General features: G+C 37.1%; 1 protein-coding gene across 1 annotated transcript in view; it reads right to left on the bottom strand.

Moving 5' to 3' along the window:
• The window catches only part of FRK (fyn-related Src family tyrosine kinase), an 89,497-nt gene that overhangs the window by 40,340 nt on the left and 34,965 nt on the right, over positions 1–14,192 (bottom strand). Inside the window, exon 2 of the mRNA XM_012650122.1 lies at positions 10,110–10,231. Within this exon, the coding sequence (XP_012505576.1) occupies positions 10,110–10,231 (122 nt within the window). The remainder of the gene's footprint in view (positions 1–10,109; positions 10,232–14,192) is intronic.

Raw genomic sequence — 14,192 nt, 5'->3', positions numbered from 1 at the left:
ACATCTAAGTGAACATATAGGAATAACATTAGAACATCTGCATATAGGGCAGATGGGAGAGGGAAGGAGGGGATGGGTATATACACACATAACGAATGCAATGCACACCGTCTGGGGGATGGACACGCTTGAAGCTCCAAATCGGAGTGGGGGGCGCAAAGGCAATATATGTAACCTAAACATTTGTACCCCCATAATATGCTGAAATAAAAAAAAAAGAAGCAGACGTTCCCATCATACTCATACAGCCTGCAGAATGGTGAATCAAATAAATTTTTCTTCATAAATTAAAAAAAAAAAAAAAAGGTTAAGAAGACAGGAAGTACAAGGCTTGCTTAATTATGTAATAGCTTGTGTTCATCTTACAGGAAGTAGGGTTTGACTTAAAGTAACACAAAAGATTAGGCCAGAAATGGCTTTCAGCAAGGCTATGAAGGGCTGAAATGTCGTGTAAACAGGAATTTACTTGGTTGCTAAAGGAGAGCTATTGAAGGCTTTCAATTCTTCTAAATAAAAGAGAAGGATAAGATAGAACAACCAAATGCAATGCATAATCCTGTATTGCATAAAAAAGCAAATAAATAAAGAGCAAGAAAGAATATTTGGAAAGATTTGAGTATATACTCTATAATGGATAATATTATTATATTGGTGTGAAATACTATTTTATCCTAGGCTTAAAAATGATATGATAACATAGGAGAGTGCTATTATAGGACATACATACTTATTCATAGGACATACATACTAAACCCAAAGATTTCAGACTCAGAGTGACATGGTATCTGGCACTTACACACAGAAGTATACAGATACACGAATGATGGCGAGAGAGAAAATAAATGTCACAAAGGATTAACATTTGGTGAACTTAGGTGTAAGTATGTGATTATCAACTTTATCAACAAAGTTAGGCAAAAAAAGTATACCTGTCAACTTTATCAATAAGTTAGGAAAAAAAGAAGAAACACTATGTTTATATTGAGTTTTGGTATTTAATGGTGTGAAGAAGAATTCTGAGGCCAACTCAACTTTCATACTTTTGTGATTGTTTTCCCCCTGGATGTTCACAGAATTTTTTCATTTATCCTTGATATTAAAGTACATTGAAAAGATGCCCTAGGCATAGATCTTTTCATTTATTTTGCTTGGAATACTGTGGGTCCTTTCAATCTGCAAACACAGATTTAAAAAAAAAATGCTCAGGAATTTTTTTTTCTGCTACATATTTAACTGTTGCTTGCATTTTATCATTCTAATAAATTTCAAAGAAATGTTTGCTCTTTATGCAGCATTTGTCCTCACAAACTTTCATCTAGTTTTCTTCTCTCTCTAGAGAGCATCTCAAGTATGCTCTTTATATCACTAAATGCTACCTCTCATCTATTGAGTTTTCATGCTGCTTTTTATGTCTCATTTCATAGAATTTATGCTTTCTTGTATTTTATGATTTCCAATCAAATTCCTTCAAAATTTTTCTTCTCTTCCTTTTAGTGAATATGTCTCAAATATATGAGTTTTCTCTATATCTTCAGGTTATTATCATCTCTTATACTATTATTTTTCCCAAACCATATTTTATAAAAAAAAAAAGAAATGGTTCTATAATGAAGTAGTTTGGGATATGCTGGGTTGAAAAAGTTTCCCTTTTTTGCCATAAGACTTCTTAGAGACTTTAATATGTTTTGTCAGGTCAGCACAGAGGCAATGTAATATGGGGTGCTCTTCAAATGCACTGACTGCTGAACCCTCTTTTCTATGAAATACTGTTGGCTTATCAAAGAATTCATGTTCTAGAACATAAGTCAGGAAATTTTGTTATTGAGTATCCAGATCCTCATGACTTTTTTCTTCATTATACTCATCCTTGAATGAAAAGAAACTCAGTGTTTAGAAAAAAACACATACCTGTTTTCCTCTCTATTCATTTGGGATGTGTGTATGTTTTCCTCTGTTAGCTTATACACAGCAGGGCTGCCAGCACATCAAGTCTTTAAACACTGCCAATGTCTAGCAAATATCCAACCCCTGTGGCTGTGCCAAAGGAACGGTAGATCTCCCACTCTCCTGGCTTGCCCAGTGACAGTAAGAAACATAATTCAATACTTCGCGATTGCTCTGGCCTGAGTGTTCGTGCTCTCTTCCCAAAACTCATATATTGAAGCCCTAATCCCCAAAGTGATGGTATTTGGAGGTGCCGCCTCTGGGAGGTAATTAGATTTAATGAGGTCACAAGGGTGGAGCCCCCATAATGGAATTAGCGTTTTGTAAGAAAGAGACCAGAGCCCTCTTTCTCTCTAGCATGTGAGAATATAAGAAGGCAGACATCCTCAAACAAGAAAAGGGGCCCTCACCAGATACCAAATCTGCTAGCACCTTGATCTGGGACTCTCCAGCCTCCAGATCAATAGAAATAAATATTCGTTCTTTTAAACTACCCCATCTATGATATTTTGTTATAACAGCCTAAATTGGCTAAGACAGTAATGTTGAGTGGTTAGTATTTGTTTAATCAGAAGAATGTGTGAAAATACCACCACAAGAGAGCAGTGCTTTTATTTACTCCTTTCTGTAAGGTCAACTTCACGTGCCAGTGTGTAACTCTCTGTCTGTCATCTTCCACCCTATCACATTTGCTGTACTAGAAGCTGTCGTCCCACTTGGACATAGAGAAGGTGGGCTGTGCATGGATGCCAAGATGACCCAGATCACCGAGTCAGTTCCACATGGGAGGGCAGGGGCTGCCTGGTTTCCTGGTAACTGCACATCTTCCCTCTCTAAGACACGGGCACACACTGAGCAGGGGTCACAGCACCCTCCCACTTTTGACTAGCACTGATCTGATGCAAAGGTCAAACTCTGCTCCAGCCACTTACAACATCTCAATCTACATTCCCACTGAAGTTGGGAGAATACCCAGATTCTAAGAAATCATTGATTGATAGACTTAGTTTATAGGGCTACTAGGATTCCACATCCCTTATGTATGTTTTTGAATAGTTGAATAGAAAACAGGGATCCTAACTCCACCACTATCTTAATCTGGAAGTACAAAGTGAGACAAAATGCAAATAAAGGATCAATTTAATTTGGTGGCTAAAAAAATGAAAAAAACAAGGGAGTGGAATATGTCATGAATCACAAAAAGATAGCAATTTCACTGACCTCCACATGACATATCAACTTCCTACTTATTGATTTAATATCTGAAATTGATTATTATAAAGTTGCATTCAAAGAGCAATAATATGTATCATTCCTTTCTTGCACTTTCCTTCAAATGATTCAAAACACCAGTACAGAAAACATCTTTAAATAAACAAAACAAGGTAAGCAAAATAAGAAAAGAAGACTTAGATAAGTCATTATGAGGGGTTCACAGATGAGTAAAAGAAGGAAAAAACAAAATACAAGCCTCATAAAGATACTTCTAGAAATGTTAGGCATGGATTTTCAACAAGATATAAGATTTCTTCATGAGCCAGTACCCTAGAAAAAAGATTCTTCCATGCATCTTTGCCTATGTGTATATGTGTGTGTACAAATAAAAACACAGATATATATACCACATAATAAAATGTTAATTTAACTTTATAGAGTATTTAAAACATTTGAAATATAACTTACCAGTAGTAATATTAAGAAAAGGCAGCATACACCATAACTCACAAAAAAAGTCACTTGCTATTATAGGCAATGATATTTGCAATTAAGCTGAACACAACTAAATTATGACTTTAATTAAAAGGCATTTTCTAAGATGGCACCAACATGTTTAAAATTTAATACATTTTATATGAGATGCTGGAGTTATTAACATAACATTTTCTTTCTGCAGAATGTGCACTTTTTAAGAAGCACAACATCTTTAACCAATATCAAAATGCTCCCAGAATCCATGGAAGTTTCATTGCATAATAAATTCAAGGAGCAACTTTTTTCCTGTCATTATACTTGCCCCTACTTGGGATATACAATTATATTTTCATTCATGGTTAATAGTGATAGAATTACTGACAAGTTCTAGTGGCCACAATGTCCACATTAATTTTAAATGAAGAATGACTAGATAGCTCAGGGGATGGATAATGAAACTTAGAGTCTTTTGCCTGTGGGACAGAATCAGACTAGAATAAGTCAGCATATCTCAAAAGTTTGCAAGCAATAATAGTAGCTGAGTGATGTATATAGAATGAGTTTGGGTCTGAACTCTGTGCCTGGCAGAGACATAGAGGGTCACACTAACAAGTGATATATTTTTCCAATTTTGTCTCCTCTACAGAAGTCTTATTACCTTTAAAAAAACCCTGACCTGTCAAGGTGTGAAATTGTCTTTCTAAAGCAAGTCTAAAACACAGCAGATAGGAGGATTATTTGTGATCTTACACGGCCCAGACCAGAGGTTTAAGACAGGGACAATGGCCTTGCTTATCTGCTCCTGGTAGACGACAGCATCAAGAGTGTTCGAGCGTCTACTGTTTTTACAAAACTATACAGGAAATTATGGAGACAGAGAAGCCTGAAACAAAAACAATGAAAACATTTTCTTCTGCTCAAGTAGTTTAAAATGTAGTTTGAGAAGCACATTTTTACCTACAGTGAAAGAGTCACTCATAAATATAAATGAATCTTTGAATATGTAAGTTCAACAGGAAGGATACATACAAGGTCAACATGAGAGGAGACACGCTTTTCCTAAGGAAGCTGCTGCTGTTCTCATTTCCTATTGAATTGCTTTAGAATCGATTTATAAGGGATGCAGAAATATTTACAAAGTTATAAGTTCATGGTATCACTCAGGTTAAATTATCCATATTATTTAGAAAGTTGTTTCAGATAACTCTGTTCATTTCCAAGTATCAAAGCTAATCTTAATGAATACATAATATTCTTTCTGTAAAGACAGTTCTACCATTTGTGCAATGGTAATCAATTACTTTGAAGGGCAAAACATTTACTTGGTTCTGAAAATTTCAGTACATTTATTTTAAAATTGAATTATGTCACTAGAGAGGCCTATCTTATATTCTCAAGAAGGAACTTTACAGCAATCACAAACTATTATTATAAAAGACCTACATATTCCATGAGACCTAAATGTTCACTGGAATGAAATTTTATCACAGAAAGTACTCTGCTCAAAATCAGTAGAAACAAGTAAAAAATGAGTAAAAAAAAAAAAAAGGCTACTTGTATGTCCACCCACAAGGGCCTCTGGCACCTCTGAGGTTATTTCCCCTGGTTTCCTTCCCTTCTCACTGTAAATCATCTCCTCCTATATACCTAGTTTGGCTAAAGCCACTACTATCCCCCAATTACTCAGGTCAGAGATCTGACATCCATCCGAGATTCTCCTTCCCTCTTATTTTACCCCATTCCTGATTAGCCACCAATTCCTGTTGGTTCTGTCTTCTAGATATTTCTCACCTCTATTCCCTTCTCTCCATTTCCTGTGACTCTGTCCTGGCTCAGGCTGATGTCTGTGGAGAGAAGAGGACTATGTAGGAAAGACTCCTGGGGGATCTTCCTGGATTGCACGGCAAAGGGCCCACTGGGCCCACCCATCACCCCCAGATGAGGGGCTGCGCCTGAACTCAACTTCCCACGGGCCCTGTGATTTTTCTCTTCTGAGCCCGAGAAGCCGCAACTTCCTATAGGCCTGAAGCCCTTAGGTGCTGGGCCGTCTGAACAACCCTGCAAAGAGTTGATACCTGAACTCAGACTGCTTAACATCAAAGCAGTCTTTTTATCCCTGGTCCTAAGGCCTCTCCCACACGTGCCCCATAAGAAAAGGAGAGCAACAGAGGAGTCCTACAGTTCCTGGAGACGCCCTGTGCTGGAGCGAAGACAGCGCAACCAGCTGAGTTTAAGTGTGGCCACACCTCTGTGCAGAACGCTGGACTCTGCTCATCTGGAACCTGTGGTTTCAGATAGCAGCCAGCGATGCCACTGTGTTTGCTTCTCTCACATCTCCCCCAGACTATTGTCCATAAATCTCTCATCCACTGTCCATAACAAAGGTAACTATGTAACATACGATCAGACCCATCACTTTCTGCTTAGTACTTTCCTCTGTAGAACAAGGTCCGAGTTCCTCAGCATGATACACACACACACACACACACACACACACACACACACACACACACACACACACAGCTGCACTGTCCTCCACCCTTCCCACCACTCCACAAAGCACTAGATGTACTCACAACTCTGGGCACTCATATTTGCAAGACATAATCATTCCCCCTCAGCCACCTTGTAACACAGATTGATACAGAACCCAAATGCTCCCTTGTCAGGGAAACCTTCCCTGGCTCCCCCTCAGAGACTCGGCCCCTGCCCTCTCTTGTCTCATAACAAAACAACTGCATTATGGTTCTTCCCTACCCTGAGTTCAGGGACTGTGCACTGCTGGTCCTGGCTACCCTTCCACCAGCAGAGGGCCTGGCACACAGTAGGCACTCTAAATGTTTGTTGAAGAAATATACAAATGTATAAATAAATGATGTCAGCTCCTACATGCATCATCTGGAGTATTATTGATGAGCTCTTTTGCCTTATGTCCTCAATGTAGTCATTTTTCAACTATCTTCAATTTGTTATTATTTGCTCTTGAAAGGGTTTCACTGAAAATGAATGGGGAAGCTCTACCACTCTGCAGGTTTTTTACATATGCAGAGTTGCCTGAAATAACATCACAATGTTCAATACAGACTCTCTTCTGGAAAACTCATCTGCAGATCAATTTTAGCCCCCAAAGTGCATTTTCCTTAAAGTATACTTTAAACAATAATACAAATGTTTATGGGGCACCAAACATCCAATGAATATTAATGGCAATAGCAACAATAATTTCCTTTAAGGTAATTGATTGAAGTCAATCAATTGATTGAATTGATTGAAATAGCCAAACCAGTTGACATGCAGTCAGAATTTGGTATTTTTCATCAGAAAAACAATTCACTATCAATGACAAATAACAGTAGGGACACTAAAACTACCTGTCAGGCATCTAATGAAGACAGATTCTCTGGCTACCACATATAATATGTAATATACAAAAGCGCTGCTGTAATTCACAGCTAATTAGTGTCTTGCCATTATGAGAGGTGTCATGGCCCTAACTCTCTTTTCATATCTATTCAGACCTCACAAGAGCAGACAGCCATGCAAGGATCACAACAACCCAATTAGCACCCACCCTAAGCTTGGGCTGCCATTTCTCGGAGCCCACCCCAGCATCAATAAATCATGCTCCCTCATGAAGCTCTTCTCTGACAGCTGCAAGCCATTGCTGCCCAAGGAATAAAGACAATACTTCTAAGGAAAACTCATATGGGAAAGACAGAGATGGAATGGGGATATTATTTGCCTTCCTTTAGCAGCATAGCAGTCAGCAAAATAGAAGACCATCAATCTTGACTGATTAAGGAGACAACTGCACTACAAAATAAATCCATGAGAGGTATATCTGCAGATGCTTACTGATAATCAACCATCAGCAGTTGGGTTGTTTGTTTGTTTGTCTGTTTACAGATATATATCAAAGACCATTTTCTTTCCATTTTTCTCCTGTATAGCTAGCCTTACCTCTAGCTAATAAGAAAGTTTTCCTTTCAGTGTAACATAATGGTAAGCATTTACTTTGTCCCCATGTGAATACACAGCAATCAGATAATTTGTTTGAAAGAGTCTAAATTGTTTGACTTCATTGAAAAAGAATCTGTAATGGTATGCTGGTCTCTAGGCAAGGCCTACACAGCTTCCTAAATCCACAGCAAGCTCTAGAGTATTCATAGTACATATAAGCCAATATCCTTGTAATTTTGTTCTAAGCCTGCAAAGCTGTTTTGTTCCATAATACCCTACTTAGAGACTATTCCAAGCAGTCACTGTAGCCTGAGCATTATTCAAAATATGACTTGGGTAATTCTACTTTTAGTTTGTTTTCTTCATGGAAATATCATACTTCTATATTTTTAATTCCAATCAAAACATTTAATCTAGCTTTTGGCTAAATAACTGCCACTTCATTTGATACATAAATATTGGCAAAGGCAAATAAACAAACATGGATGAATTTAAACAAGGAATTCTCTTAAATCTCTTCTTTTTAAGCATAGAGATTTCAAAAAGATTCAGTTTTTTCCCTCTGAGTATAATATTCTCATGGAAATATTCAAATATTCAAATATTTATCTACAACAATGTCTACTGTATACTATTTCATACTAGCAAAATAATGAAAATGTACAAAATATGAAATAGGTCAAATAAATGATGATACACTCATAGAATGCAGTTATATGACTTCTAAAAATAATAGTGGAGAAGAATATTAAAGGACACACAAGAATGTTCACAAGATACTGCAAGACAGAAATAAGAAAAATGGAGCCTGGATCCATATCACAGACACATATGTGCATATACCCAAATATGTGTATGTGTGTACACATATATATTTCATTATTTACAAGATGATCTCAATTTTGTTTTCTGTGTATGGGGATATGAGTGTATATTATATGTGTATAAATTAATACACTTATAGGTCAAGAATTTTTTAAAAGTCTGACAGGAAAGATATTCTAATATTTAAAATGTATTTTCAGAAAGTGATATTTTAGGTGATTATTCTTTTTTTTAATAGGCACTGTCCCTGAGGATAGATGATTATTCTTTAAGCTGTTCTGTTTATGTAAAAATTTTTATATTTCTTCATAATCAGAAAAAAAGTTATTATATAAAATGTTCACTTCTGTCCCTTGAATATATACAGCTGTTCATTGATGTGAAGTCCCAGAGTAGTCGGGCATCTGTTCTGAGTGGCTAATACTTATCCCATATCAGTCACTAAATATTTTGATTATCACCTTGGGTATAAGCAACATGTAAAAGGTCAGTGACACATCATACTTAGACACATTTTCTAACCTCTTATGCATGGAGCTGGGTATTATAGCATTGAAGTTGAATCCACACAATTCTGGAATATGATATTGACTCAGTGCCAGAATAGGCAGGAACTGAAGTACCGACCCTCAACACCACTGCCCTTGATTCTCTCCAGCTCCAACCCATCTGCCCTGGTATTTGGGACCACCAGATGTGTGGAAGGGTAATAAGTACCGAGTGCACACAGCCTGGCCAGAGTTCAGGTCAGGTCGAAGTTCCCAATACATGTGGGCTCAGGGCTTCCTTCAACATGGCACCTTGAAGGCTGCCCCGACTTCCAGCTCAGTGAGCCAGACAGACACGATGAGGTACAGGGGTGTCATGTTTAATAAGCATTTATTTCAGGGCAACAGGAATTAAGGGAAGCAAAGACTCTTCCCCTATAGTTTACATCTAGTTGGGGAAACAGAATACATACTTAAAGGGGATGATAATACAAATGACAAGCCTAGACAATACAGAGATCAGAACTCTGCAATAAGAGAGAAAATCTCATCATTTAGACATGAACTATTGCAGAGTCTTTGAGAAAAGACATTCTGCAGCATGGCAATATACACCTAAAAACACAGATTTTTTTTAAAGCAAAGACATACATGTAGGTACCTATGCCTCTTAAAAGATATTTTTCAGGTCCCCTGTGCTGCTTTTTCCCTAGGGCAGTGTAAACATGTACTTAACCCTTAGGTGAAAAATTACACTTGACCAAATTGTACATGTTATGGGGTTAATTAAATGCATTTGCATTAAGCATTTCAATTCACTTTCTATTTACTAGACAAAGACAAGTGAAATGCAGTAAGAAAAAAAATTATATTGTGACAAGACCAATTTTGATAACAGTATAATTTTTGCTTCTCATTTATTTCCCTAAAAGGACTCTAGATAATGCAAAAGTGAGAAAATGTAGGCAGATCCATATGTTTTCCACTTCATATTCAGAGTGCATTTATTTGAAACTGTTTATAGAGGCTTCTAGCCATAGATTTTTCTACTGGTTTTGTATTACTCTTGAGTAGTTCAATAGATTTAATATTGTGAAGATAAGAAATAAGGCAAATTTAAAATTATCACGTTCATGTTCACAGGTTCATAACTGCAGACTCTCAAACCCATACTTGAATCACACAAAAGAAAGTCCATACCTGAAAGAGAGAAATCCCCTTTCTGGCTTTCGCTTTCTCTGATTAGAAAGGCACCCGTCTGATTTTCTGAATATAATAGTTGTCTTTCTGCATCTGCTCTTTTGATTGCTCCAAAGAACCACCTAAAAAGAGAGATATATAAACTTTAATTAACCAATCAACATTCATTTTTTAGGAGCAAGAAGCTTAGCAAGATAGTATTATAACATCAAAAACTTTTGATATTCTTTAGTGAAACTATCACAAGTATAATGGTAGCTTCTGACATTTGAGATGACTTTTCAGGATATCTGTAATCCACACCAGAATTCATAAAAGAAAATTACAAAGCAGGAATTTGACTGATGCCAACTGCTATGCCCCTTCTCACACCTGCCTTCCGTTTGAGAGGTCCTGTGCCTTCCCTCTTAAAGCGAAAGCACTAGTGTAGTCCTGCCACATAAGCCTGTTGCATTCCAGGGAAGTATTAGTATCTTCTTAGTGCCACCTCTACCTCTCGTCTTTGCCGTCTTAATCTTATCATTCCAGAAATCGGATACCAAATACACAAGTTGGTGAATGCGATCGTCCCCAACAAAGAATCACAGATCTTTAATATCAGAGTCTAAAATGTGTATCAAGGTGGTGGGAACCAATATGATCTGATATGAGAAAGCTGAAAATGCCTGCTTTTCACAAATGACCCCTCATCATAGGGCCATAAAAATGATAATAATTATTAAGGATTTTAGGTAAAACATTGATCTTTTCAGGTATCATCTTGGAACCATTACAGATGATACTGAATCAATGTAGCAGTCATTAGTGTAGTCTACCCAATGTTTCCAGCCTTCTGGGAAATGGTGGGACTACGCTTTCTAATCTCTTTGTGTTCAGGCATGACCATGAGACTTATTTGCCAATGGGTTCACTCCTGAGTAGAAGCTTTAAATAGAAGCTCTAGGAACGGCCTGTTTTTTTGCCATATTTTCTAATCATGGCTCAGCAATCATGGAAGTGAAGAGATAGAATCTCCCTGAGTGAGACAGACAGCAGAGTTCTGGATGACCTTTAATAGACATGAGAGGAAAAGCAGGCTTGAGGGAAAAAATACAGGCTGGGAGATGAAACGCAGGCTACTAAAAGTTAACTCAAAATTGAATGACAAGTTACGAGTATTGGAGAATATGAGTGCACCAAGAATGATGCAATTGGAAGGAGGTTGAGGGGAAGGAATTGAAAAGAAAGAGAGACATTAACATATAATCTTCTAACAAATGCAGGGTGTTTGGTTATCATTCTTCCAATTATCAAATTATAAATTACACCATTATATCTACCAGGATATGCCAAGTCATCTTGGAGTAATGAACAACTCCAAATATCTTAGTGGTTTAAGACAAGAGAGAGTTATTATTTACTCAGCTCCATGTCTGTTAAAGGTCATCTGGAACGTGAAATAAAATTAAAATACAAGTCACTAACCTGGAGAAAATATTTTCAAGGTATATAACCAACAATAGAGTATTCACATTATATTAAGACTTGTCATCAGTAAGAAAAAGACACCACAATAGAAAATTGGCGTAGACTATAACTGGACAGTTCACAGAAAAGGAAAACCCAAATAATCAAAAATAAGAAAAGAAACACAGCCTCTCTGTGCACTGGAAATTAGGAATATTAAGAATATTGCATATAAAAACTACAATGAAATACAATTTCACACTTTTCAAGATTAAAAACTCTCACATTATTAGGTATTGGGGAAAATGTGAAACAACAACCTTTACACAATGCTAGTTACAATATGATTTGGTAGACTAATTTAGAGAGCAATTTGGCACTATCTAACGAAGCTTTTAATGTTTGTACACTATTTAGTTTCACTTCTTGCCTATATGCTATATGTGCCAAGGAGATATGCTATAGGAACATTCACTGAAGCATTCTAGCACTGAAAAATTGGAAACAACCTAAATGTCCATCATAGGAGAAGAGATAAACAGATTTAGTTATGGATATAAAATGGAATACTACACAGAAATTAAAACAATGGCCAGGGACAATGGCATGGCCTGTGGTCCCAGCTACAGAGTTTGAGGCAGGAGAATTGCTTGAGCCCAGGAGTTCAAGGATGAAGTACACTATGATTGCACTTGTGAATAGCTACTGCACTACAGCCTGAGAAATATAGCAAGACCCCATCTCTAAATTAATAGTTCAGAGACAAAAAAAATTGAAAAAAATGATACATACAATTGCAACAGTATTTATATGAAGTTTAAGCAAACACATTTTTAAAAACTGTACATAGTTTTATGGATACATGCATGCTTAGTGAAAGCTATTGGTTAAAGTACTCAGGCATTCCTTCAACTCCATTTCGAGAAATGGCAAAATTTTTTCATATAATTATTTCAAACAAAGAAGCAACATTGATCAAATATGCTGATCAACTCACTGCATTTTTCTGATTCAAAGTCCATTGATTATGCATCAACATTAAAATATTTGATCAAAATATAAATATGTAAACCTTTACGAGAATTGTAATTTATCTGGCAAATTCAGAATTATGATTATGTCTTCTATATCGCATTATCCTCAAGAATAAATACCCCATTATATTAGTTTTATGTACATACATTGCATTTGTATTTTGTATAATCAAGTCCATAAGTGATGTGTTTCCTGTGCCCAATATATGTATAAAGCAGTTTTTATAAATCAAATGATTAAAGATAGAGTAATTTGACTACATTTGGTGAGGAACCCTACAGTAAATTTTTTTAAAAAATCCTTTTCTGGGCCGGGCGCGGTGGCTCACGCCTGTAATCCTAGCTCTCTGGGAGGCCGAGGCGGGCGGATTGTTTGAGCTCAGGAGTTCAAAACCAGCCTGAGCAAGAGTGAGACCCCGTCTCTACTAAAAATAGAAAGAAATTAATCGGTCAACTAAAAATATATAGAAAAAATTAGCCGGGCATGGTAGCGCATGCCTGTAGTCCCAGCTACTTGGGAGGCTGAGGCAGGAGGATCGCTTGAGCCCAGGAGTTTGAGGTTGCTGTGAGCTAGGCTGATGCCACGGCACTCTAGCCTGGGCAACACAGTGAGACTCTGTCTCAAAAAAAAAAAAAAAAAAAAAAAAAAATCCTTTTCTGTCTCAACAATTTTGGACTTTTATATAACAGATTGGTACAATCACTTTACAAAGCAAATCACACCAGTATTGAATCCATAGTAACTGTGAAATGGATATAAATATTTGACTAGATGCATCAGCTCACTTAATACCTGGAATTTTACTCGGCTGAGCTCTGATCAGGAAATGAAGAATATAAATAAAAAATTGTTTTCTGGATGCAGCAGCATTAGAATGCCATCCTTCATACTCAAAGATGACACAACTGTTGTGGATTGCAATCTCTAGAGCATGTGCTACTGCAAAGACTAATGGGCCAACAATAGTTGTTCCACCCTTTGCACATGTGAAAAGTGGTCCTTAATGTGAAGTCTGAACTGTTGGCAGGACCGTCGTTCTTGTCAGCTCTGCCATGGGGAGCCGCCGCTGCCCGCGTTCTGGAAGGGCACGTGCACCCCACACCTGGTTGTCCACCACGGCCAATATCACAGTCTCTTTAAGCTACAGTTCTTGTGTGCAGTCAACAGTGAGTGCTGAGAAGGAAACAAGATATCCGAGGAGGTATAAACCATCACACGGGAGTCATTTAAATCAGTGACCGCCAAAGTGTGGTCCCTAGATCAGGAGCATCAGCATCACATGAAAACTTGTTAGGCACGGAAATTCTCACGTCTCACTCCATACCTACTGAATCAGAATCTCTGGGCACAAGGCCCAGCAATCTGGGATTAATAAATTCCCCAAGTGACTCTGATGCATACTAAAGTTTGAGAACTACTGACATACAGAAATATTAGACAAATTAGAAATTCATACAAGACAGTTAAGAAAAAGTTAGATTTTGGCACTTACATGTGAAAAATTATCTGGTAAAATGATAGCACACACACTCACACACACATTTTATTGATACTTAATGAAAATAATCTTTATTGCCATAGTATACCATGTCACGAAAAAAA

The sequence above is a fragment of the Propithecus coquereli genome, unplaced genomic scaffold (genome assembly GCF_000956105.1).
Source record: "Propithecus coquereli isolate 6110/MARCELLA unplaced genomic scaffold, Pcoq_1.0 Scaffold313, whole genome shotgun sequence".
Taxonomy (NCBI): domain Eukaryota; kingdom Metazoa; phylum Chordata; class Mammalia; order Primates; family Indriidae; genus Propithecus; species Propithecus coquereli.
Note: the sequence above shows the minus strand (reverse complement) of the source record. Positions and strands in the feature narration are given on the sequence as shown.